The 25909-nt window shown below is 42.8% G+C and overlaps 2 protein-coding genes across 3 annotated transcripts in view; one reads left to right on the top strand and one right to left on the bottom strand.

Moving 5' to 3' along the window:
• Positions 1-16992, bottom strand: part of LOC139639055 (ubiquitin-conjugating enzyme E2 E2-like) — a 41667-nt gene extending 24675 nt beyond the window's left edge. The window contains exons 1-3 of the mRNA XM_071513114.1: positions 16888-16992; positions 14508-14705; positions 11419-11469 (exon numbers count right to left, since the gene is read on the bottom strand). Of these exons, the coding sequence (XP_071369215.1) occupies positions 11419-11469; positions 14508-14698 (242 nt within the window). The 5' untranslated portion in view covers positions 14699-14705; positions 16888-16992. The remainder of the gene's footprint in view (positions 1-11418; positions 11470-14507; positions 14706-16887) is intronic.
• Positions 16993-18401: 1409 nt separating this feature from the next.
• On the top strand, positions 18402-24742 carry sf3a3 (splicing factor 3a, subunit 3). Of its 2 annotated transcripts, XM_071513110.1 has the most exons (17): positions 18402-18616; positions 18732-18779; positions 19146-19198; positions 19414-19519; positions 19615-19687; positions 19791-19882; positions 19972-20054; positions 21124-21262; positions 21367-21435; positions 21538-21605; positions 21748-21855; positions 21952-22021; positions 22560-22724; positions 22821-22931; positions 23836-23926; positions 24070-24125; positions 24258-24738. In XM_071513110.1, the coding sequence occupies exons 1-17, from the start codon at positions 18521-18523 to the stop codon at positions 24333-24335; spliced, it is 1506 nt and encodes a 501-aa protein (XP_071369211.1). In that variant the 5' UTR covers positions 18402-18520; the 3' UTR covers positions 24336-24738. The 2 variants fall into 2 exon arrangements, with proteins under 2 accessions (XP_071369211.1, XP_071369212.1); XM_071513111.1 differs by lacking the exons at positions 19146-19198; positions 19414-19519 and having other exon boundaries at positions 24258-24742.
• Positions 24743-25909: the final 1167 nt, after the last annotated feature.

Genomic DNA, 25909 nt, shown 5'->3' with positions numbered 1-25909 from the left:
CTTTTAATACATGCATTAAAAAAGTATTTCAGCTACAAATTATATGGTACAGTACAGAATACAGCGTCTTTAAAGGGGCATGACTTTTATCGACCTCTATAGCCAAACAAGGCACTGCATCGACAAATCTCTCGCACGGCTTATAATTAAGTCGCATTCTCACAATAGCGTGGAGTATAAGCTATCTAATTAGAGCAGAGATCCAGAACAGACACATCTAGTGAAGAGGTACTGTATCACCATAAATACTGGAGTACTAATATGGCTTTTTCATTTGCTTCTTTAGTTTGAGATCTAGAATTTTTAGCAATTGTAGCGCTCACAGCACCGTCCTCCTCTGTTGAGCCGTTGAAAATGTAGGGGTGGGGGGGGGGTGGGGGTTGAGGTGGGTGGGGGGAGACACTGGGAGCATCTCGAAACTCCAGTGGGTGGGGAGTTTTTTTGGTTCCAAAACAAAGAGTGCGGGCCAGAAAGTGAGCCGTGGAAGCCAGGAATCTCAGCACCTGGCCAAGTAATCACTGAGTCACCGGTATTGATCAAAAAACCCCATCGACCCCCTCAAGATACATTATGGTGATTTTGCGCTTTGGGGCGTTAAATCTGTTACTTATTACACCTTGAAAACACATTCGGCATGCATGTTACATTTCGACTCACTCAGCTTTTCGTTCTACAGAAGGGGAAAAGCGCTTTCGTTGTAGAAGATAGAGTCAAAATCGAATAGGTGCCTCAACAGCAAAGCCTGCATTTGCCTTTCGGACGTCCATAATTGACCTTTGACCCGAGGTAAGAGAGAAAACAGACTGTAGTGGCGTTTCGGCCGGGGGTTTTCCCCGAGGCCACGCATTTCCGGGGCGATATTAGCCTCAGGTATGCGCGATCATTGCTGTCATTGCCATACAAGCGCGCCTTATCTCCCCCCCCACTCTCTCTCTCTCTCTCTCACAACTGGTCGGTTCGGTTAAGCTGTAACAACACAGGCAGATAAAGAGACGCCCAGGACTGTTTCTGTCAGCCGTCTGCTTTATCGCTGCGATGACAGGGGAGATTGGCTACTAAACAGCCTGCGAGGAGAGAAGAGGTGCGATACTATGGAGAACTCACGTAAACACAGCTCCTCTTCAATTCTTCTTCAATCTTCAATTACGGATGGGAACTTGTTTGGTTGTTTGGTTGAGCGGGGTGTGGAGAGGACATGCAACTTCGCAGACTCGTGCATTTGTAGGAAAACTCATCATTTGTACTTTTGTATTTACATAATTTTACCGACTCCTTTTAAGCTTCCTTGGATAAATGAATCTGTCAAATGAACACATATTGTAGCCTTTAGCGACAGAAAGCAAACAGGGTAAATGGCCCAAAGCGGCAGAGGCATACACACATAGAGAAGAGGTCATGTGTAGTGTGTGTGTGTGGTTGCCTATATGGGTAGTATGGCTTAACCAATATGGGTTTTTGAAGGCTGATACCAATATTTTTGGACTGAAGCTGCTGATAGCCAGTATGTTTGTGCTGATATTCAGTATCTTTAAATTTGACAATGCTGAAATTTTCCACAAAGGATTCAGTTTCCCTCAGAATTCTATTCTTGTCGGGGTGGAAAACCCTCTGAAACAGCATTTAGACTAGTGGTTCTCAACGTGGGGTCCGGGGACCACCAGCGGTCCTTGAGGGCATTCCAGGGGGTCCCCAGCAAATTGATGAATTGTTAAACTTTATTATTTTGTCATTTTAGAATGACTATTTTGATCATAGTTTCTCTGTTATCTCTCTACCTACATTACAGATAGTCATGGAATTCTGGACAAAATCATATCTGACAATAAAAATATTCTCAGATTTGGGTCCGAGAGACAAAATCTCATCAAATGGGGGTCCATGGCCCTAATGTGGACTAAATTAGGGGTCCTTGATATGAAAAAGGTTGAGAACCACTGATTTAGACCATCATGGGACACTAAAACTCTCTAAAACTAAATGCATTAATAATTTCATGTCAGGTTTTCCAGACTGTCTTTGTGTATCTGTGGTCAGAGAGGAACCTCCATCACATCAGAGATGGACGGCATCGACTGGGTGATATTCGATATTTAATGCAAGGCCAATATCAGCCGGAAATATCTGTCTAATGGGTAATGCTGAGGAAGTGAAGGTGTGCGTTTCTGTGTATCCGATATGAATGAGGCTTCCTCTTTGAGCACGGGAGAGGAAGTGGTTCATTTGCGTGTGCGGTGGTGCCATTGTGCTTCTGTCTAAATTGTGCAAGTGTGTGTGTGTGGATAGAGAAAGTGTAAGTGCCTGTATGCGTTTCTCTGAGAGACTGCACGGCGCTGTAGGAGGATACTGCGGCCCTTCATCTTCAGAGCAGGATAGCATATCTAATGAGGGGCTAATCATTCATCCAACGCAGAGACACGATGTGCATGTCTGATATACCAACACTGATGACCTCATTCGCACACATACACACACACACACACACACAGGCACGCACACACACCTCTGCAGAGACGGGCTTAGTCGGCTGTAGCAAACTGCAGACAAAAGAGGAGAGGCAATGAGAGGAGAGAGGAGAGCAGGATGGAGAGACTGAAGCAAGGAAAGAGACACGTAGACCAGGTTTATATATATATATATATACGGATATTGGCCTTTTATTAAAAATCAGATATCAGCTAGTCAATGTCATCCAGGTTCCACAGCTAGTGAATATGTTACTACCATTATTACTTTCATATCAGATGTCTGACCGGAGAAATCATTCCAGTAAGGTGTGGGAGGATTTTACTCAACAGTCTGTAAAACCTGCAGTGAATTTTTTGTTTCTTTGCACATCCATTTAATTATATTATATCTATATTAATAATGTTTTTGGGGATAAATTCATCGTTTACCAATGGAATAGATGGGATGAGTCATCCTGCCTTAAGGAGCTGCTAACTGATCTCAAAGAATTTCATTAGTCTGGGTTTCAATGGAGAGTTTTAGTGTCCCATGATGGTCTAAATGATGGCTAAATGAGGCTTTTCCACCCTGATAAGAATAAATACTCAAGGAAACACTGGATACTTGTAGATTTTAGGTTTTTTTGGGCATGAAAACGATCAAATTTACAGCTATTTATACATCTACAAAATATCATCGGCGGCTTTGATGCAAAAATATCAAGATCAGTATCGGCCTTCAAAAACCCATACTGCTCTAGCGCTAATGTTGACAGACAAAAACAGACCTAAATATAAATAGATAGCAGAAAAAAAAAGAGAAAGAGAGAGGTAGGAGAAAAGGTCACAAGCACCTTTTCTCCTGGTGTAAACAAATTGAGAGCAGATAAAGACATGCACAGGGTGTGTAAGTAAGTGAGAAAAAAAAAACAAGGTTTCACAGTGCAACAGTGGGAGAGCTGGCTCGAATGTGGAGACGGTGAATAATTATATCCGCGGCTTCGGCTCCCAGCGTGGAGGCAGCGAGAAATCTTTAAGGGCCTCCTCTCTCTCTCTCCTCCGTGAAGCAGATGGGGTAACTCTCCCCTCCTTCACTCTCAGCTAAACTTCCCGTTTTATCCCCGATTTTTTTTTTTTTCAATCACGGAACAGATTTTTCGACTTTTTTTATTTCGCCCCAAATCCCCCCGGGATTCTCCGCACACTGCGAGCATCGTCGCACAAATCTGGAGTGATTTGACAGATCACAATTCCAACAGCTTGCGCGAATCTCTTTATGGGAGAATAAAGTCGACCTAAGCAGCCACTTACTGTAATAAATGTTCCATCCGACGCAAAACCACATAAATAATCCGCGATGGATTCACTGGGATGAATATCCAGGTTGCGGTATAATAAATATGTGTGTGTGTGTCAATTTGATTCTCTGCTGTAAATAAAAATAGTACTTTTAAAGGGTTCTGCAGCTTGAAACACTTAAAGCTGCACTCTCGAGACCTTTTCAGAGGTTTATGGCAGTTTCACCAAAAAACGTTTTGCGCACAAAGAGGGATGAGAACTAAGGATATCTCACTTTAACTTCTACCCCTCTGAAAGTGAGATGTTTTCCATTTCGCAGGGATCCAACTACTGGCGCTGATTTACTCGAGTTCATGGTTTCTCAACCCCGAATTTGAGCCGGGACCTTGGGATGCATTTACCAAATGAGCTAAATGGGACGCGCAGCACCAGTGAATGCTTTTACACAGCACTTAATAGAGCAACAATGGAACTGAACCTAGCACAACTGCGACTTGCTAAATCCATGTGTTGGTGGTTTGATAAAAGAGCATGTTTTCCTGTTAGATAGTCACTTACATTACTTATTAGGCTATAGATATATACTATATTAGAACATGTAGAGCTGGGTATTGTTGACATTTGTTTGAAATCCATGCAAGTTCTGACACTCTCAATACTGCTTCTAAAACAGTCATTTTAAAACTAACCCTATATATGTTGAATGAAAGTGTATTTCATTATGCAAATGAATAAAGCATTTTCAGTGTTAGATATTGTTCATGCCAACAGCTTTTTGAAATATGTTCCATTCAGTTTTTGCCGAGAGGGTTAGGACTTGAGTGGTAGAGCTCGCATCATAGATCTCATCACTTCATCATAGATCCATCAGCTCATTAACAGGTGTAAATGAGACACTCAAAAAAGGCCTCAACTGGGGATATACAGCATAACAGCATTATAACAACATATCACTTTTTAATTAGTCTTTCACAACAGCAAAGGCTGTACCTTTTCCTTCAGGAAGCCTGTTTTACAAGAACATCCTTTCTTTACACACAGGTCTGAGCGAGCCTGTGCCACCACGCTGAGGAAAGCTTTCAGTTAGAGCTGGGCAATAAAATGCTAGCCATAATTATCTAAAGCCTATTGTTCCTTGATATGAATATAAAAATGTTTGGTGAGAGTAAAAAGACCTTTCTCAGGCTCTGACAGGGAGCTAACAAGTGACACACGCTAAGTCTATTGTGGTAATGAACAGAGCTGCCCATTAGGCAAATTAGGTTTCACAGTAAATCCACCACAGCATCACTAGCTGGTGTTTTCTAACATTATGTAGAATATTAAGGGAGATGAGTTGAGTGTCCCTCACAATCACACTATTTTGGCTATTTAAAGTCCAACAAGAAACAGAGAAGCGTGCATTGTAAACTGCCGGAGATCTGTGCCAACAAAATACGCTAATAATGAGCCCGTTCCATCATTTGAAACAGTATCATCCTTCAGAGCACGCAGAGATATTAAGTCCACCCCCATAACCAGTGAACTACTGTGTAACCAGCAAACCACAGCATCAGCACTGTGCCATACAACCAAAAACAAAGAGCCACAAAGTCATCACCAATGCCATAGCATGTTGCATTGTGAATAAACCCTGCATCCAATTAGCATAGCCAGAAATGAAGTGAGGCTTGGAAGGAAGGCCTATAGGTTGCTCCTGTTTTAAAGGTGCTACTAATAGCGATACCTTGGTATAATTATTGTAAACAAATGAAACCACGGTGGAGATGATTAGCAGATTAGATTAGTATTGTTAGTGCTAGTGTGTCTCAAAATTAAGACTACATTTCCCATAAGCCCCATTGCTTCCTGCCCCCCCAGGTTTCTTTGGCTTTCTCTCAGGATCAAAACGTAGCCTTTAAACAGCAGAAATAACAATTTCAATGTACATCATGATAGTTATCATTATTAACTGATATGATGAATGATATTGCGATAACGTTTTATGACCACATGGCCCCGCCCTACAGTGTCTCTATTCTTGTATGATTACATGCAGCTTTTTGCCTGAGCCGACTTGCCGGCAGAGCAGCTGGCGTGCCACCGGCCGGCTGTTCTGACTGCTGGATGTTTCCTAATGAACCGAACCTCCTCCTCCTCCCTTCGGCCTCGCGGAAACACTCCAGCTACAGCTACAGCTACCGTGCCTGCCTGGGATGCTGCAGGGCCGGGCCCGGGACCTGAACAGCCACACTGACAGGCCGGACCGCTTCACACGCCCACTTCAACCCCATCGAAACAAGTCAGAGGGAAGGAAAGGAGGACGGCTTATTATAAAGAAGCTGGAGATCTGTTAGAATTCTATGACAAAGTGCTCCAGTTTTATATTAAAAAGTGGGCTGGTTATCTCCAACAATGAGAAGGGACATTATTTAGATCGGTGGTTCTCAACGTGGGGTCCAGGGACCACCAGGGGTCCTTGAGGGGGTTCCACGGGGTCCCCAGCAAATTGATGAATTGTTAAATCATTTCATTGACAAGAAGTTAACACAATTGAATGTAGAAGAATGACTACTTTGGTCATAGTTGCAGTGTAATCTCTCTACCTACAATACAGATAGTCATGGAATTCTGGACAAAATCATATCTAACAATAAAGATATTCTCAGATTTGGGTCCTAGAGACAAAATCTCATCAAATGGGGGTCAGTGGCTCTAATGGGTCCTTGATTTAGATTATATTTATCTATAATGCTCTACTTTTGAGGCTTTATGTTTGTTCTACCGTCATTTCAATCCAGTAAATATCGAACCAGATCACAGGACTGGTTCGTTTCATATTCTGAACCTGGCAAAACTGGTTTCTGATATGATGCAACAGACTGGAAATCACTTTAAACACAGAATTTCCTGTCCTCCTCAATGATTTTAAAGCAATGACAGCATGTTGCCCACTGACTGAATTGCACTGTGTTTCTGAATGTGTTTTGTTCTCAGTGTCCTGCATCTGAGTACCTGATTAAATAAAGGAGTGTAATCTAATCCAGCCTTTATGAGAAAAATGTTTGCGGTGCTCAGCCCATTTAAACAACTGCAGTTATACCTGAACGATTCCAAATTGCCGATTTAATTCATCGCTCACATTACTTCCCAGGCGTAACAACGCCACTCCAGCAATGAGCAAAAAAAATCCTTTTGAATGCTGTTTGGTTTACACATCTCAAAGTCTGTGGGTAAATTGTTTTGCCGTAGGTTCTCGAATTTCCACTGTGTTGGCTCGCGGGCTTATCGCCTCTGTTGTAAAAGCTCCATTTATATTAGTTTACTATGGCTGGAAAAGAGCTGACAGGCAGCATAGCATAGGAGTCAATAACATACTCCTCTAATTCTTCTTCTGTCAATCACTCCGGGACGACTGTGGGCAGAGTGAAGGAGACGCAATTCATATATCACACATTGTACGTTTCACTGACATCTTTTAATCCGACTCCTGGCAGCATTAGGCACTTCAGCAGACTTTAAACCCCCCCCCCCCCCGATCACACCGATACAGGCCTCCCGTTTATGACTTTGATGCACCGCGGTCCTCGCAACAATAACAGCTGCCGAGAGACTTGATATTCTCGCCCAAAAAAAAACGCGGAGCTGTGAGTGAGACGTACGAGGGGAGTCGCCGCGAGGAGCGTTTTACACCAATCTCCTCTCCCTCTTACTCAAACAAAAAAGCCGTCTGTCATGGTTTTGGTCTTCAAAAAAAAAAAGAAGAGAGACGCTTCTTCTGACTCAGAGGTCAAACAACTTTCCGCCGTCCTGAAAAGAAGTCTGCAGGCTCAGGCCGGGACAAGAAAAACAGAGGGGATCTCTCCAGCGCGGACCAGATGTGCGGTTGGAGAAAGATGACTAAGGCCTCATAAGCTGCGTTTCCATCCAAGTATTTTCATGCACTTTATGATGTGTTCGAATTAGAACGGCTGAATGGAAGCGGCAAATTTCAGGAAAATTTCAGCAATATCTAAAAAAAAAAAAAGCTTTTACGGGTGCTTGTCGACAAAGGTTTTTTGACGCTAAAGAAATTCTGCGATGGAAATCCATTTGGCGAATAAATAATGATCGGCTTCACGAACGGTTCAGAAGTGGCTTTGGACACTGGAAAAAGCTGTCAGTCAAACATTCGTCCACCACAGCCTTCCAGTGATGTCATCGCAGGGCCGCTCCCATGTGTAAGGCATCTGTCATGGTTGTATGGCCATTAGTGGATGGTAGGGTTCGACTCAAATAGGTTTTTCGACAATATATTTAGTGTCGATACTCAGATTTGACCATTTTCATGCCAAAAAATGCAAGTATTCCGTGTTTCCTTCAGTGACTCATCATCATGGAATCATGGGACACCAAAACTCTCCACTGAAACACAGACTACTGAAGTTCTTTTAGGTTCCCATCTTTTCAATGGTAAAACTTTGGGATACATTACTACCTTTACATGAATACTGTATCCATTAAAACATAGTGGACTATCACATGAATAGATAAAATGTGCAAAGAAAATCAAAAAAAGAGAACCTCCATCGTATCAGAGGTGGACGACACTGACTGATATCTCATGGATCGGGCCTGACGTATCGGTCTAGCCCTAGTTGGTGCCTTCGAATATTGCCAAGAGCATATTTCTTTGTTTTCGACTTCGGGTGAAAGCATGAAATATGGCAGACATTAGCTGACACGAAAGAGCAACAACAACTTGCTCAATACTGATCAATTCTTGAAAGACTTTCCATTTTTCTCATGGATGTGGTTTCATGATGCTCACGAAGCCCGTTTGCTTGCCTCGATCCAGATGATGGAAATGCATCTAATTCGCATTTTGTGTTTTTTTTTGCCACATTTCAACAGTGCACTTAAAATGCACTCGCCAGTGGGATGGAAACACAGTAATGTACCATAGTAAAAAGCCTTGCTGAGGTGTGTTTAAGTCAATCATGTCAACAGCCATGAATCGAATTCCATTTCTCTCAATCCATTCTGCGCCGATACTTCCTTCTGCTCTGATTTCTTGAGATCTTAAACCGGTATTCATTTGGAAGTTATTCCTCTGGAACGCACAAAGTCTTCCCGGGGTTAAGAAGGAGAAGAGAGAGAGAGAGAGGGAAAACGAGAAAGAGAGGGAGAATGAATGATAGTGAGAGAGAGAGAGCGAGAGAGAGCGTGGCCAATTCCCCCTTGGAATCCACACATTGTTTCCCTCAGCCGACGGGGGGATTCTTATCAAAATGCTGCCAGGACTATCATGAAAGGATATGGTAATTAAGGAAAACACACACACACACACACACACACACACACAGCGAAAAAGGCCGACTGAGCAATGGGGTAATATAATGTGTCTGGTGTGGGGGCTATTTACATACCCTTCCAGAGCGCTTGTCACATTCAATTAATTATTCTCTGGCTGGGTGACAAAGATGATTAAAACGAATGATGAAAAATATCTCCACACATCCCTCCGAATATCCGCTATGTCCTCAAGTCCTTTCAGAACGCCGCCAAATGACTGTATGTCTAAAACAAGACACGCTTCTATTATAGAAGTTAAAAGGTGGGGTGTTTTTATTTGTCTCCCGAGGGAGATTACAGTACTATTCCTTCTACTGAGGCTGGGAATGTAAAATGAGCCGGAGAGGATGTTTGTAGGAGCCGCTGTGATCATGAGCTGTGCTTTATTCAAGCGGGGGGGGGGGGGAGGAGAAAAAAAAAAAGAAAAAGAACAGAAGCCTGTAGGGTAATGAGCTGCATCACAGCGTCCGTTCATAACCCCTCACATCTGATGTCTTTCACCCAGCCTCTGTGAAAACAGCCTATTTAACACTGTCAAATCAATTAGTAGGTGAAGAAAGGCTGAGAGGCACGGAGCCTTTGTTAAAACAGACACTGTGTGCGAGGAGGTACAGTACAGTTTAAGGCTATTTATCTCCGAATAAGATTTAATGCTCACAATGCGCGATTGTCCTTTTTCTCGTCGACACAATAGAGCAGAATGAATCGGGATTGTTGCGATGAGATGTGCGGGCTAAATCAAACACCGGGGATGTGACAGCCTCGCGGGGGGAAGCGCGGGGGGGGGGGGGGGGGGCTGTTAGAGTAGAAGCAAATACCCCAAGGGGTGGGGTGGGGTGGGGGGTATGAATACGGGAATCTGCATTTCAAGCGCGCCGTCGGCCCCCGTCGGCTCGTATCTCCGCCCCCCCCGGCCGCTGAAAAAAAACAAAACACCCGAGCGGGCCCCGGGGCCTAATTTCTCAGTCCGAGAGTCCGAGCTGGATCCGTTTTGTCACGAGGGCTCCCTTTCAGCGCATCCTTCAAGTAACCCTCCTTCCCTACAAAAATGTCATTTTTCTATACAAACCTCTGCCCATGAAATTTCTTTTCCCCCCTTTCTGCTGTTTGGCCTTTTGTCGGGGGGGAAACATAATGGCTTGCTTCATCCAGATTAGCCTTGTCTCTGAGATCGGGGCAGGCCGGGCAAACAAACCGCGACACGCCGGGGGAAAATCTATCCGACTGTGACAGATATTCCCCCTTTTAGAAGAGAGTTTATTTTCTGTCATTCCTCACCCACTAAAAGATAGAACTGCTTGTTCACAGTGCGAGCCACTTGGCTGATGTGTCGCTCTATTCTGACTGATAGTGCGCGCTGCGAGGAGCTCCCACTGCATCTGTGTAGGGCAAATGATGTGTTTTTCACCGCTCTGTTATCGCCTTCCATAGCGTTCCGTCGTTGTGATGAGTTAACATAGCCAGCAAGCAGTAATTGGGTAGCGTTCATTTGAAATAAAAAGAAAACCCTCCTTCATAACTTAACACCGACCCCGCTGACGGATACGACCGTTCTCCAAGCGTAGTTTTTTTGAGCCGTTAATTCCCGCAGTCTTTCAAATGAAAGTTGTAGAGAGCTGGCTGTAATCAACTCGTCGTCCATTTTGCGCTTTCCACACGGAGCTATCGCTGAAACAGAATTACATCGGTCGGTGACGCGAGGAAGACAAGCAATCCGATTGGCTGGAATTCCCCCTCGCCCTCAGACACGCCCCATTTCCAAAAAAGCCATCAATCTGAGAAGAACACCTAACGCTGACTCGACGAAAAACCGACACAATGAAAGCTCCTAGGCAGATCTTGATTGGCAGGAGTGTATGGCATTTCTTCCTTTCGCGCCGCCCCCCCCCCCCCACTCCTTCACCACGCTTTGACATGGGAGGAAAATAAACCATGCAAACCAGTTCAGCCGCAGAGTGCCTTTCCCACCCTTGGGGAGCGTGAGCAAACACAACACTGTTGCTACAGTGATCCCATTGGTAAACACTGCCAATCAGGTCAAATGGCTCTCTCTTTTTTTTTTTCTTTTTCTTTTTTTCTTTTTTATACCCCATGCCTCATGCCTCAGACTGCTTACAAGCTCTATTCATCTCACCTAGGCCAGAGCAAACAGCATTGGAAACTGCAGCACAATAATCTACCTATGCAATTCATCTGACTCACTGAGCCGGCACAATCCATTCACACAACTCACGCCGCGCGGGCTTGTACACACACACACACACACACACACACACACACACGCACATACAGAAGTGCCTCAGGTGTCAGAGCAAATAGCACTTCTAAAAAAAAAAACAACACACAATCAACAGGCTCCTACCTGCAATTTGGCGGCGGGTCCAAGGTGATCTCCGCTAGCTCCTTCTGGATTCTGAAAGGAGAGGTAGGATGTGCGTTAGAAACACAAACACATACCATGCACACACACTCATGCGCCCAAAAAACATGCGGGGCGGACAAGTTATATAAATCTCGCCTGTGGAATCAATCTGCAAGTGTACACACTGAATACCTCATTGATTTTCTAATGAGCTCCTGAGCACCGGGATTGAACGCGGGAATCGGGTCCTGTCACGCAAGATCAGCACGGGGGTGGGGGGGTGGGGGGGTGATACGGCTGAATATCCGCCATATTTTACTACGCGTAAATTGATATTGACGTCAAAAAAAAAGGCCATGTCGGATAAGGAAAATCGTGTCTGATATCTGGACACATTAATTTTGTTGCTGATTATAGTCTCTCTGTCTCTTCCCCCTCCACCCGTTCTGGAAGCTGCTAGCTGCGTTTCCACATGGAGCACATAAAAAAAAAAGGTTTAGTGAGTAGACAGTAGAGGGGTCAGATTTCTCCCCAGTTAAGCGTTCATTACATAACGGAGCCAATGATTTGTGTAAAGGAATCCAGCAGCTAGGTGCTATATTTTACAAGCACTCACTCCGACCATAAATGCTGCTGCTATTCTCTCCCATGGACTTCTCTCCCACGTAATTCCGTCCCGTGTAAACGTTTGGCACTTTTTTCACTTTAGTCACTATTCTCACTGTGGCCCTGATGTAAAAATCCCATGACTTTTCCATCGCTTTCCATAACTAAGTCGAAGCGCCTCCATGAGAAAAAAAAACAATTCATTCCTTCCTGGTTTGTTAATGTTGTGTTTCTAAAGGGGGTGAACGGTCTGGTTTCCACTACTGCTGGGCTGAAAACCACCAGCTAATGCAATGAATGTGTGAAGCAAGATGCAAAATACATTGCGCTTCATTCATATAAAGTGATTTATTGATCAATTTCCCTCATATCCCCTGACTTCTTCAGAGAACAAATGACTTTCCCTATTTTGGAATACACCTCTCTAAATCAAACTCGGATTTTTTTGCCTTCCGTCTGTGGAAGAGTTCCCCTTGCGTCTTGTTTTCACTCGGTCTCCCGCTGTAACCTTGAAGATTTTCAGAGATGTCATAAAAAAAAAGAAGAAAAAAAAAAGACAAATTGGCTACTCTCACTGATCATGCTGTCTGTGCACTCAGCTGTCTGTCAGATGGGTAATAAAAGCGATTCGGGGAGGCCAGAGAGAGGAAGGGCAGCCTTGGGGGAAAAAAAAAAAACGAGGGAGGCGTGGAGCGGAGTGTAAGCGAACTTCGGGCGGTCTTTTTGTTCGGTCCTACACTTCAACACTGTTAGAGGAAAAGCTATTAACCGATGCACCTTGCATTTCTGGGTCCATTTAATCGGTTTTTCTTATTCCCGTGTAGACAACGTGACGTCACGGCGAGAATGAGATATTTCCAGCAGCTACAATGGAGTTTGGTAGCAGAAAATGTGTCAAAAAAAAACAAAACATCAACGGTAAACGTCAGGGTTTTTGGTGTCAGTCCCTCAGAACCAAAGAGCGAGGGCTTCTTTCTAGAGTCGCCATTTTGCACCGAGAGACGCTCAACAATCATACAGGGAGAAATCCATCGTAGAAGAGGAGAGAGACCGATTTCTATCGACCAGAATGCAATGCAAGTGCAAGTCTGTTTGCGTTAGGGCTGCGACTAGCGATTATTTTCATTGTTGATTATTTTCTCGATTAATGGATTAGTTGTTTGGTCTATAAAATGTCAGAAAATGGTGGAAAATGTGGATCAGTGTTTCCCAAAGCCCAAGATGACGTCCTCAAATGTCTTGTTTTGTCCACAACCCAAAGATATTCAGTTTACTGTCATAGAGGAGTAAAGAAACCAGAAAATATTCACATTTAAGAAGCTGGAATCAGAGAATTTTGACTTATTTTTCTTAAAAAATTACTCAAACCGATGAATCGATTATCAAAATAGTTGCCGATTCATTTAATAGTTGACAACTAATCGATTAATCCATTAATCGTTGCAGCTCTAGTTTGCGTTTTGGCTTTTTTTGTAATTTCAACAACTTCTTGACTGGAAAAAAAGTCTCGCTCTCTCGCTGTTACTACGCTATTGCTACCATTCTCTCTGGGAGGCATTCTGGGAAACGTAGGAAAATCTCTAACTGAGGTCGAAGTAGACGAGGCAGGCCGAGGGGGGGGGAAGAAACAACAACGGAGCAAATTACAACACTTCATCACAAAATCACTCCCGGAATGCGTTGAGCATCACAGATTGATGAGCTCTAACAGCGGAAGAGGATCCAAAGGAGGGATTTTTTTTTTTTCCCTTTAAACTCTCTCTCCTTGTGATGAGGCAGAGGGGAAATGACAGCGCACGACTCACTTGGGGGGGGTGGAAGGAAGGAGGGGGGGGGAGAAAAAAGATATATTTTTGCAAAGGGGCCTGTAATACAATCTCCACGGTTATGGAGTCATTCTAGGCTTGACTGCGCGCTGTGTAATTTTATCTACAGTATTTCCTGAGGTGGCACATTTTGACGGGTGAAGCCGGGGAGCTGTTAGGGAGAGCGAGGCCAGGGGAATCCAAAGGGGGGGGGGGCTGATTATACTGCAGGTTTCCTCTCCGCTCACGCATGGCCTCTTTAAACCAAACACTTGTTTTCTCTAAATGTTCCGCAGCTCGTCGCGTTTGATACTCCCCTATAACCGCTAATGATCCATTACAGGAACACTGGGGACTGGAAACTGGAAGAAAATCCTGATAGCGTTGTGCGTTTCCGGTTCGTTTTGGAATAACCAGATCCAACAAATCCAAGGAGGAGAGACGTCACACTGTTTGATTGACATGTGATCTCTGGGAAGTTCAGTGCCGAAAACACCACAGCGATGAGCCCCGAGCACCAAAGACGGAGACAAAAAAAAAAAAAAAAAAAAAAAAAACCCACGAGGAACTCAACAGATTTACAGACACTTTAGCGACGGAGCAGAGCCAGCAATCCGTCCGCGGGCACGGAGCCAGCGGATGATAGAAAGTAAAAAAGAGATTTAGTGCACATCTTACCTCTTGGCACTGGTAGAGAGCTTGGCGGCCGTCTTGCTTGATATCTTGGCCTCCTTCTTCTTGGGCTGGGTCTGGTCCCGCTGCTCGGGGCCCTGCTGCTCCGGAGGGGCCACCTCCCTCTGCTCGGCGTCCGAGCTTCCCCCGCTGGTGTTGGGGCTGTCGTCCGGCCTCGGCTGCACCTCGCTAGACATGCTGACTCTGCCGGAAGGTCACACACACACACACACACACACACACACACACACACACAAGCGTTATAAAGACACACACACACACGCCACTTGAAGGTTTTGGCTGCACCTTTACAGTAGGGTCTTTCATCTGGTCACAATGGATTTGTTTCTTTGAAGGTTGATACCAGTATTGTTAAATTAGCTGATAGCCACTATTCAGTAAATTTTACCATTTTCATGCTAATTTTTTTTTTTAAAGTATTCAGTGTTTGCCCCAGAATTTGTCAGAGTGGAAAAGCCTCTGAAACAGCATTCAGACCATGGGACACTAAAGCTCTCCATTGAAACCAATGATAATGCATGAATATTTGTATGCATTCTTAATTAAGGTCAATGGCTTCCCATATACAACCAGTGTAGTATTGATTAATTCTACAACAAATATCTAATCAAACAAACAGGATCGTATCCATCATATCAGAGGTGAACCACACTGACTGGGTAATATATGAATTTTAACATTGTAGTGTGTATGTAGTGATGCTGTGAGTCCCTATTTGAAGCTGCAAAAGGTGACCAGCTGATATTAAATACGGCTTCTTCCACAGATCTTTTAACATGCATAGTCAGAATCGGCCAAGTTGAACGTCCCCGGGGTGGGAAGCCTTGAGTCTCAATAATAAAAAACCACCTACAAGGTCATGTTCAGTAAATCCAATTCTCCACCACTTGTGTGTGAACCTCAAGGTGAATGCCTCTACTTTACATTCCCGGGTCTAGCACAAAAAAAACCACACGAGACAGATGAATGAGCGCGAGGCCATTGTGCCGGGTGCTGTTGGGCTGGAATGAACGTTAAATTGGACAGAGATAAGGACAGATTGTTCAATAAACATGACAGCAGGTTTGGCAGGCCGACTTGGCATTTGACATTTTGGCAAAACAGCCATTGCACACAAGCTATCCGACGCAATTAACTGCATTTGGTGGCGGAGCGATCTGATACGCGAGATAATGAGTGGATTACATCGGTTAGGATAATACCGACGCGCATCATTTCAAAGGTTGTAACATTTACATGCTCTGGTGAGTGAAATCCCCGCAACAAGGTAAGCTCCTAATGTAGGCCATAATGAAATAACTCGGTGTTTACGGCTTGTCAGGTCGGAACAAACGCATCCGCACTGAGAGATAAATGAAGGAGTGTAAAAGTTGCAGCGGATCACCTTGGTCTCTTTCCATAACAGATTGGGCAGATGGTTTTTCCTTCTGTTGTGAAGCTGTCAAAACACCTCAACCATGCCTATACACCGCCGAGAAGCTCTCCAAACTGCCTGTTACTTGTAATTGAGCAGGCCTAAAAAAAAAAGACACACATTCACACCCCAGCGAGAACCCACAGCACCGATACATTCCGTTCTCGTATGTGGCGAGAACGTCCTGCCAAAGTCCAACCAAATATCTGGCGGTTTAATGTTACCGTGCTTACCGGCGAACGGACACACCTCGTAAAACACGACGTAAGACCTTTTCAGAATCGTTAGGGTCTTGTGGTACATTCGGCATGCAAATGATCTACCAAGCTGCGTTTCATTCCAATAAAATCTCAACTTTTAGAATCGGTCCACACTGCACGCTGCCGCCTACGACGGTGTATTTCGGAGGACGAAGGTTATGGGAAAATACAGTCGTCCTATTAGAGAAGTTCCAATTTTATTGAGCAAAAGTGTAGCTTGGTGGAATTGGTGTATGCCGAACCGAAGAGTGGCTCCAAGCGATTTTAAAAAGGTCTTAAGTCATGTTCTTCGAGGTGTTATGTTTGCGGACGAGCAGCTTTAACTGCCAGATATTTTGGATGGAGTTCGGTGTGACGTTCTCGCCATACAAGAGATAAACGGCACGTATCGGGCTAGGGGAGCCCGGAGCCCTCAACGCCCCAGTCCCTTGGTTTGGCTATGTGCGAGGAGTTAGCAGCAATGGCCTCAATGTAAGATATCTTAATATGGGTAAAACGAGCTAAATATCACACTTATGAAACAGGCAGCGTATCCAGTCGAGGAGCTCGTATTGACCACAGCGAAATCTGCTCCAGCACAAAAGACAGAATGGATGCCCCCACCGCCCCCTCCCTCAATGAATATAACGTTATACCGCTAAACCTCTATTTGTAGAGTTGGATGTTTTGGAAAACAATAAAGCCTACCCACCTTCCTAAAAAAGGCTGGTCGCACGGCGGCTGAAAGAATCTGTTATAACCTCCAAAGTATATTCCGTATTCCGTATACTGGTTGTCCGTTGCTTTCCGTCCGTAGACTGACTGCCAGAGAATGTGACAAACCGCGACTGTCAAGGTACACAGAACAACAAATACAATTTCCGGTTTTAACCTTCAAAATAAAGGCCTCCATTTCACAAAACATAATGGTGTCTGTTGAACACGGGGCATCATCTCTAAGATATGGCAAAGTCCCTGCATCTAATATAATTTGCCACCAAAACGTTGCCTGGTTCTATGGACTATTTTTTACAACAAGCAATGCCTGAGATATTATTACAAGATATTATTATTATTATTTGGTCAATGTGATAAATTATTTGATGAAAGTCACCAAACTATCAGCAAAGAGGGAACATTATTCCTGACTGCTCCCCTGATGTGATGTGATTTTTTATTTTTTTAGATATGACTTCCAAATAGATTTCTGGCCATCTTTGCTCTCCATTATATTGATAAAACAACAAGATTGAATTTGGGCTATATAATTTAGGCTATGGCATGGCAGGTGACACACACCTTGCCATACTCAGCGCCCATGAAATAAAGAGGGAAAGTGGAGAAATGAATAAACAAAATTATTATTTTTTTTAATTGAATTTAATTTTTAAAAAAAATGAATGTCCTTTTCACAAAATAACAATGGTTTCTGTTTTTCCGTACACCCCAGTAAGCACTAACTATTTTTGCATCAGACGTTACAAATTTTACGCGTTCATTTTAAGACAAACTATCTTAACTTCCGGTCTTATCCTTGTTTGACGCAACTTGACAAACCAGACCGCTTCCACGCGCGCTCCCACGCGAGTGCGCGCAAACTGTGTGTGCTCTGAAGCATTATGGCAGTCTTTGATATTGTAGACTACAAAGGAAGTAAAAAAGAAGAATACGATGTGGGCAATTAATCAATTTAAAAGTGTGAATTGCGCTTTAAGATGAATTTTCCTCGGCCTTTACAGTCATTTTCCTCGTGTACTCAGATGGATGGAAGCTGTAATAGCAAAGGTGTTTCTACTGCTGTCTGCTTGGGTCACTGGGTGTTGTAGGGAGACTGTAATAATGTCAAAGACAAGGGCCAGGGATTCACCAGTAGCCCTGTTAGGTATTTTAAATAATCCAATTTCTGCAATAATAATGGATAATCTTTTTTTCATGCAATACTGTTAAGGCTAGGCTAAACATTTTAAATGGACAGCCAAGATAATTAGGCTATATTACTGAAATTAAATTGAAGTATCAATTCCTCCAAGTTAATGTGTGGCACTATTATTATCAACATTTGACTAATTTGTAACACACTTCTCTGACACCTGTTTATTGACATTTTATAAACAGTTCACTGCGTCTGTCTGTCGGTCTGTCTGTCTGTGTCCGCCAGGTCACTTTTGCGGAACCAATTACTGTGGTCGATGTTTCCCTACGTTGACAACAGTGGCGGACGTGATGCCGTAACATGCGCCATTGAAAACAAACGTAGCCGACACGGCAGCTACATTCTTTTCATTTAGCCTAGCTAGTTAGAAGGCTTATCTTGTCTCTGGCAAACTCATTTCAATTTATGAACAATGGAGACTATTTTAGAGCAACAGCGTCGTTATCACGAAGAGAAAGAGCGACTAATGGATGCCAAAACAAAAGAAATGTTGCATAAGAAATCCACGGTAAGCTAGCATGCTAATAACGTTAGCTAATGCTAATAGAATAGCGGTAAGTTCAGATAAAATAAACTGCAAGTCGGCTGATATTAACTAATGTTACCCTTTCTTTCTCCAACAGCTACGTGAACAGATTAATTCTGACCACCGAACAAGAGCAATGCTGGATGTAAGCATGACATTTTGAGCTAATAAGAAACGGCTAAAACTAGCTAGTGCTAGCTTTCCTTATTCAGTACATTACACACATTAGTTTATTACTTTTATCTACAGAACAGAAGTTGTGAGTTAAGTTACAGCAGCTACAACAAAGACCAAATTGAACATTGTGTCAAATGTAAGTTAGCAGCTACATAAGCCTACCCTGCTACCCTGTAGGTCTGAAGTCACTAAGTTAGCAAACATTATCTTGCCACTGTTCAAGATAGAAGTACCTCAGTAACGTTCAGCTAAATCCACAGTCATGTTATGGGCAACACTGTAGGATATTGCTACTGTAACTTAATTCCTGACAGAGTCTTTCCATCCTTTGTAGAGATATATGGAAGTGAGCTCAAATGTCAGAGACTCCTATGAAGACAAAGATGGGTAAGTCTTAATAAAAAGTGATTGTTTATTAAAGCGGGCGTACCTGCCTCGATTCATATCTAGGTGGGTTAGTCCTGCGTATCATTCTAGATGCCTATGTTGTTGTTTTGTTGATTTGTTTTACTCAAAAATACAGTGCATAGTTCCAGAAGCAAATGTTGTATAAATTATAATATATTCATGTCTTTAACAAGCAATGTGTTTATCATCAACAGGATGAGGAAGGATGAGCTCAGTGCCATCTCAGGACCAAATGAGTTTGCGGAATTCTACAACAGACTGAAGCAGATAAAGGAGTTTCACAGGAAGCACCCGAATGAGGTAGGTAGCACTAATTGTGAAGTGGCCAAATCAGACCAGGTAAACTCATTGGAACAGGGTTTTTGCAGTAATATTGTAATGTTGTTTGTTTTTAGATTTGCGTGCCAATGTCGGTGGAGTTTGAGGAGCTGATGAAGGCTAGAGACAACCCCAGCGAGGAGGCTCAGAGTAGGTCTAAACTCTGTACAATAAGCAAACCTCAACATCTGTTTCCTTTTGCCAGGTGTTTGTTGGACAACCTAACTGAGTGAGATGTGTGTATCTTTCACAGACCTGGTGGAGTTCACGGATGAGGAAGGGTACGGCCGCTACCTGGATCTCCACGACTGCTACCTGAAGTTCATCAACTTGAAGGGAGCTGAGGTAATGATGGCTTACAGCCTGCATAATTCATGCTGCACTCCCAAAATGTATTTATGCATCAACCTCTCTCTATGCTCTTTCCCTCACAGAAAATAGAGTACATCACCTACCTGTCTTCATTCGACCAGCTGTTTGACATCTCCAAGGACAGGAAGAACGCTGAATACAAAAAGTAGGTCCATGATGCTTTTTCCCACTTAAACCCGTGAAGAGCTTTAAGTTGAAAGTATACCTCTTAGTCCAAGCAACCTCACACCTATAGTTTGTTTCTTTGGTCTGAACCATAGTTGAAAAGTTTGCTTTGTTGCATTTTTGTATTTGGTTTAGGTTCACCCTGCCCATTTACATAGATAGTGTGAATGCATAAATAGGCTTATCACTACCCTGTCATTATTATGAAGGAATTTCAGCGCACTTAATATGCAACAGTAAAATTAATTCATTCTTAATCACTACAGTCAACTAATGTAAGGTACCTGCTATTTGTTAGAAGCCCTGTTTTATAGCCAGAGTGGGCAAATGGCTTGGAAAGCTACAAACATTTATTACAGCTGTGATATAATAAATCATCATGGAAAGCAAAGTTGGACTGCTGGTCTCTAAACACGTTTGCCGTGTGAACAGCCCTTACTATCTGTTAATTCAATGATGTCCTCCTGTACAGTTCTTTTTATTACTCGTCTCATTCATTTGAAATGCAATGTGTCTGTTCATATCTGGTTTTGTAAATGACATTTCTGCAGTAAAGGGTATTTTAATAGAGTTAATTAGCATATAAATACGAATGGAGCAAATGGAGGATAAGGCAACCAGCAATTACAACAGTAGAACATATGTAGTAGAACTATAAGAATGAAAAGTATGAAATGTATAAAGCATGTATGGAGCGTGAAAAAATGTGCAATGTAAAATATACAAAGATATTAAATATATGTAGGTATGTTAGTAGGAAAACAAATGGAAAATCATTTTAAAAAAAATCAAGATAATGTACAAAATATATGCTATGTACATGAGCAAAATGTGCATCGTATTCACATTAGCAAGGCTACAGAAGGTCATACATATGTACAGAAAGTGTGGATGTGTGTAGTAAAAATCCACAACCTTATCAAATATATCCAAGATAACATGTACAGCACGTGTAGATTTGCATATTGACGTTTATTTTCTGACTCAAATGTAGCAAGTATTGCACTTTTACTATAATGTGATGTGGTTGCTTTTGGTTTTTTTTGCAGGTACTTGGACATGCTGCTGGAGTACCTGCAGGACTACACTGACCGGGTCAAACCTCTGTTGGACCAGAATGAGCTGTATGGCAAAGTCCTGGTCGATTTTGAGAAAAAGTGGGAGAACGGGACCTTTCCAGGCTGGCCTGTAAGAACTCCTAACATGGGTTTAAGTTGTTATGGTAATTAGGGGTTTGGTTGTTCGTCTCATTTGACCTAACTTTTGGTTGTACCTGTTTCTGTGGACTGTAGAAAGAGACGAGTAGTGCTTTGACACACGCTGGAGCTCATTTGGACCTCTCTGCTTTCTCTTCTTGGGAGGTAAAACATTTAAGTTTAACACTTCAATTAATCATTAAATGCTAATTTGGTTTGTTTATGCTTCTACTGATGTATTTTTCCCTTGTTTGTTCTTTTACACAGGAGTTGGCATCCTTAGGTCTGGACAGATTGAAGTCTGCCCTCATGGCACTGGGACTTAAGTGTGGAGGGTGAGCATTTTGTTTACATGCAGAAATAATAACATTAAGACGATAATAATATTGCAAAACATCCATCCAGGAATATTCAAGGTGTATACATGCAGTTAGGACGGCTGTTTCATATGTGACTCTGTGTCTGCGTGTTGGACAGGACGCTTGAGGAGAGGGCTCAGAGGCTTTTTAGCACCAAAGGCAAATCCCTCGAATCTCTGGATCCGTCACTGTTTGCCAAGAATCCCAAATCCAAAGGACCTAAAAAGTAAGTGCATATAAAAATCGCTGTCTACTGCTGACAACTGCTTATGATAGTGTCCATTGCATAATTCATAACAATTTCCATTATTCCTGTCCGCAGAGACACAGAGCGCAACAAGGAAGTCGCCTTCCTGGAGGCCCAAGTCTATGAATACGTGGAGATCCTCGGGGTAAGTGAATATATCTCTTTCTGCCCACTTTGTAAATGAAGAGTGGATCCTCTCAATTTTAGAGGTATTGAACAGTGAACTTAAGATAATTACTTTTTCACTTTGAAACTTTAATGATCCCTGTGGGGAAATTGGGTCATTGCAGCAGAACAGAATAGGACAAAGATAAGAATAAGACCAATATATTACTGAAGGTAAAACTATTTATGGCAGCTGAAAATATTGGGAAAAAAGAATACAGCAAATCAATAAAGACGCAGCGTTTTCAATGACAGATTTACTTGTTCAAGGAGATGTGCAGGTGTGCATCACTGTGCACATTATGGGAGAACAATTATACAGAAATTAATGCAGACATACGATGTAAGCATTGTAAGCCACATCAACAAATTTACAGATGGAGGTACCATGTATATAGAAATGAGTCTAAATGTGCATTGTTAGCATTTACAAATGAAAGTGGCGTACACACAGGGAGGTGCCCAGGTGGTATATTGCGTTGTTGGAAGTGGTCGTTGATCCTGACGGCCGTTAACAGGAGCAGAGGCAGCTGACCCACGAGAACGTGCAGAGGAAGCAGGCCAGGACCGGAGAGGAGCGCGAGGAAGAGGAGGAGGAGCAGCTCAGCGAGAGCGAGAGCGAAGACGAGGACAACGAGATCATCTACAACCCCAAGAACCTGCCGCTTGGCTGGGACGGCAAGGTCGGTTATTTTGGTCCACCCCCTGTATGTGCTGCATGTATTTTTATTTACATGTCTGAACCGAGCTAAAATGTGCTGCTGTTTTATTCCCTCTAGCCAATTCCATATTGGCTCTATAAACTCCACGGGCTGAACATCAACTACAACTGCGAGATCTGTGGAAACTACACCTACAGGGGACCCAAAGCCTTCCAGAGGCACTTTGCGGTATGTTCTTGTTTTTATCAAGGATTCACTATTGTGTAGGAATTGTTTTTTATATTCAATAAAACATCTGTTGTTCCTCTAATGGATGTAGCATTGTCACAATCTCAATGTCAATGAAATGGGAAATGGGGAAAAAGAAATAAGAGACATAGTGAGTCAGCGGAATCCATTCACTACATGCATTGCATACTCATACAGTGTGTGTACTGAATGGATTTTGGTTTTGTGGTGCTGTCAACAGTAACTGTAATGTATAATATAGCCTACTGTAGTACCTCAATACGCTCCATGACAATCTCAATATGTCACATTCAAGCTATACTGATACCAAATGGGTACGGTAGCTATGTTTCTAACTGATGCTAACTAAATTTTAGGCAACATTTTAAAGGTGCTATAGTGCTGTATCATTTTAACATGAATAAATCATTACCACGTTAATTGTGAGACATTAGTATAATTATGGTAAAAGGTAAAGAAGATTGGCAGCCTCTACACTGCATTTAAAATTTTGCTGGATTTGGCGGGAAATCTGCTGGATTGCTTTACGGCACAAAACAGGAAGAGGGCGCTGTTCTTCCAGAGCAAACAGAGCTAAAAGCTTTCAGAGTTTCTGTCAATGGCAGATGGTGGAAGGAGTGAAAGGGAGATGGAAAAGTAACTTCCAACTTGTTTATCCCCTTCAGGGAGGCGGGACAGGGAGCAACGTGATTTACGGGAAAATGTGGTCTTAATTTTGAGAAACACTAGCACTGCTTTAAGATAGAGGCTACCAATCTTCTCAACCATGGTCTCATATTTATGGAAATTAAACCACAACCACTCATACCATACCAGTCATTGGTAGATTGTGGCATTGTGTAACCGTGAGACTGAAGCGTGTTTTGTTTTTCTCTCGGCTCAGGAGTGGCGCCACGCCCACGGCATGCGCTGTCTGGGAATCCCCAACACCGCCCACTTCGCCAACGTCACCCAGATCGAGGACGCCGTCTCTCGTAAGCGTTTCTGTCACGAAATAGGCACACACACAGATATAAACCGGTGACCGCACGGAACGGAAATGACACGAGCGTTACGTTGTGATTTTGAAGAATTTCTGTTTTCAAGACATTTGTGTGTTTTTTGTTTTGTGCTCCAGTGTGGGCAAAGCTGAAGTCCCAGAAGGCATCAGAGCGGTGGCAGCCAGACACAGAGGTTAGTCCACACTCGAGACAAACTGATGGGGGAAATGATGCTTCCTAGTGGGATATACTGTATGTTTTGCATTTCAGCAGTGCGGCCAGTTTATAAGGTACATTCTCATGCCTTGACTTCTGTCTTTTCCAGGAGGAGTACGAAGATTCGAGCGGCAATGTGGTCAACAAGAAGACCTACGAAGATCTGAAAAGACAAGGCTTGCTGTAGATGCAGGGGAACGTGAACGAACGACACACAAGACATGGAAAGATTTCACTTCTAATGAACGTCCTTATGAATTTTGCTCTATTTTTTATCTCTCATTTACCCCCGTTCCTTTTTATTTGTAAGTAGTAATGTTGTTTCATAGAGACCATTCCTCCCTTTGATAACTTTGTAATGTGGCAACCATTCATAATTATAATAAACATGAGTACTTTTGTCACCGTTGTTTGTCTTTGTCACCTATTTATTATTGTCCGATTCTGAATTGGATTTCAATTAGCTCTGCTCTGACTTGGCAGTGGGTGTGTTCAGTCTTTTCCCAGGAAGGTAGTTCCCTTGATATACAGTATAATGCACTGGAGCAGAGACAAAGCTACATCCAATGTGTTCTGATTTATTGGTGCCATTGACTGGTAAGCACATTTTAACAGATTTTATGTATGATAGTTTATTACTGTGTCTTGGTGGTGTAAAACATTCGCATATTAATGAATTAAAATGCTTTTTTTCATAAGCAAACTTGCTGTTGCTGTAAGATACTCCTTTTCCATACAAGAGCATGCATTATGTCCTGTCAAAAGTATTATATGAGCAGAAGAAAGATGGAAAATTTTAACAAAGTGTCTCTACTCGTGAACCGTCATTGGCTCACATATTTGCTCGGCTACCATAAACAAAAAAATTATCTTACATGTAAACCTGGAACCAATATCAATCCATAATTCATTTTTTTCCCCCTCACATGCTGCAGAAAACTGCCCTGAAAAAGATCTTTAAGATATTTCTTAGAGCAGCAACAGTTAATTTGTTTACGAGGAGAAACTGCCATCTTTTTAATCCAATACCTCGCGAGGGTTTTACACCGCCATAATAACAGTTTATGGCTGGAAATAAGAAGGTGCTGAACAATTGATTCAGATAAGATAAACTTTATTGCCCCTGCAGGGAAATTTGTCTCGGACATCAAAGCTGCAGCACCGAGGACATAAAACCAGTCCATGAAAGCAGCAGCATAGGATAGAAACATCAAATACGCATTATTATGGGGAAAACCATATCATACGGTCGGCCCATTACGGCAGTGTTGTGTTCCCAGTATAGCATTGTCTGCCCATTAGCAGAGATTTAAGGACTTAATAGTTATTGGATTCATAGGAGCGTACAGAGATTATTATTCCAGCCCATGATAAGTAGCCCTCATCACCGGGCTGGTGGAGATGGTGGCGGGGTTAATTGTGTTCTGCCTGGTCTGGTCAAGTGTTTCCTCTGAGGGATGAGCATCACATAAGCTGTTTGTTGCACCAGTATCCCTAGAGACACCGGGATGCATGTATAGGATTAGACCGGTGTATCATTTCTTTCTAATTATTCATTTTTATATCAGATGTCTGACCAGAGAAATCAACAGCTGCAGGGGTTGCAGTGTATGAAACCTGCAATGCAACTGTATTTATTCTTGTAATTATTCAGTAATTTTATAAATAAATTCTTCATTTAAAGGCAGCAATGTACAGAGCCTGCACAGCCTTTTAGAGTTTTAGTGTCATACATCCTGACAAGCGTACAGTTCTGGGAGA

Source organism: Centroberyx affinis, unplaced genomic scaffold (assembly GCF_046629955.1).
Source record: "Centroberyx affinis isolate AG114_WGS23_722 - 3 ecotype Tasmania unplaced genomic scaffold, CSIRO-AGI_Caff_v1 ptg006781l_1, whole genome shotgun sequence".
NCBI classification, from domain to species: domain Eukaryota; kingdom Metazoa; phylum Chordata; class Actinopteri; order Beryciformes; family Berycidae; genus Centroberyx; species Centroberyx affinis.
The sequence above is the reverse complement of the archived record's forward strand: the minus strand, read 5'-3'. Positions and strand labels throughout refer to the sequence as shown.

What these genes read in the sequence shown, in the direction of transcription:
- sf3a3 (XM_071513110.1), top strand. Translation starts at nt 18,521, where the DNA reads ATGGAGACTATTTTAGAGCAACAGCGTCGTTATCACGAAGAGAAAGAG. An exon ending in ACAGGAAGCACCCGAATGAG is followed by an intron (nt 19,520 to 19,614) that starts GTAGGTAGCACT and finishes GTTTGTTTTTAG; the next exon opens with ATTTGCGTGCCAATGTCGGT. An exon ending in GATCGAGGACGCCGTCTCTC is followed by an intron (nt 23,927 to 24,069) that starts GTAAGCGTTTCT and finishes TTTGTGCTCCAG; the next exon opens with TGTGGGCAAAGCTGAAGTCC.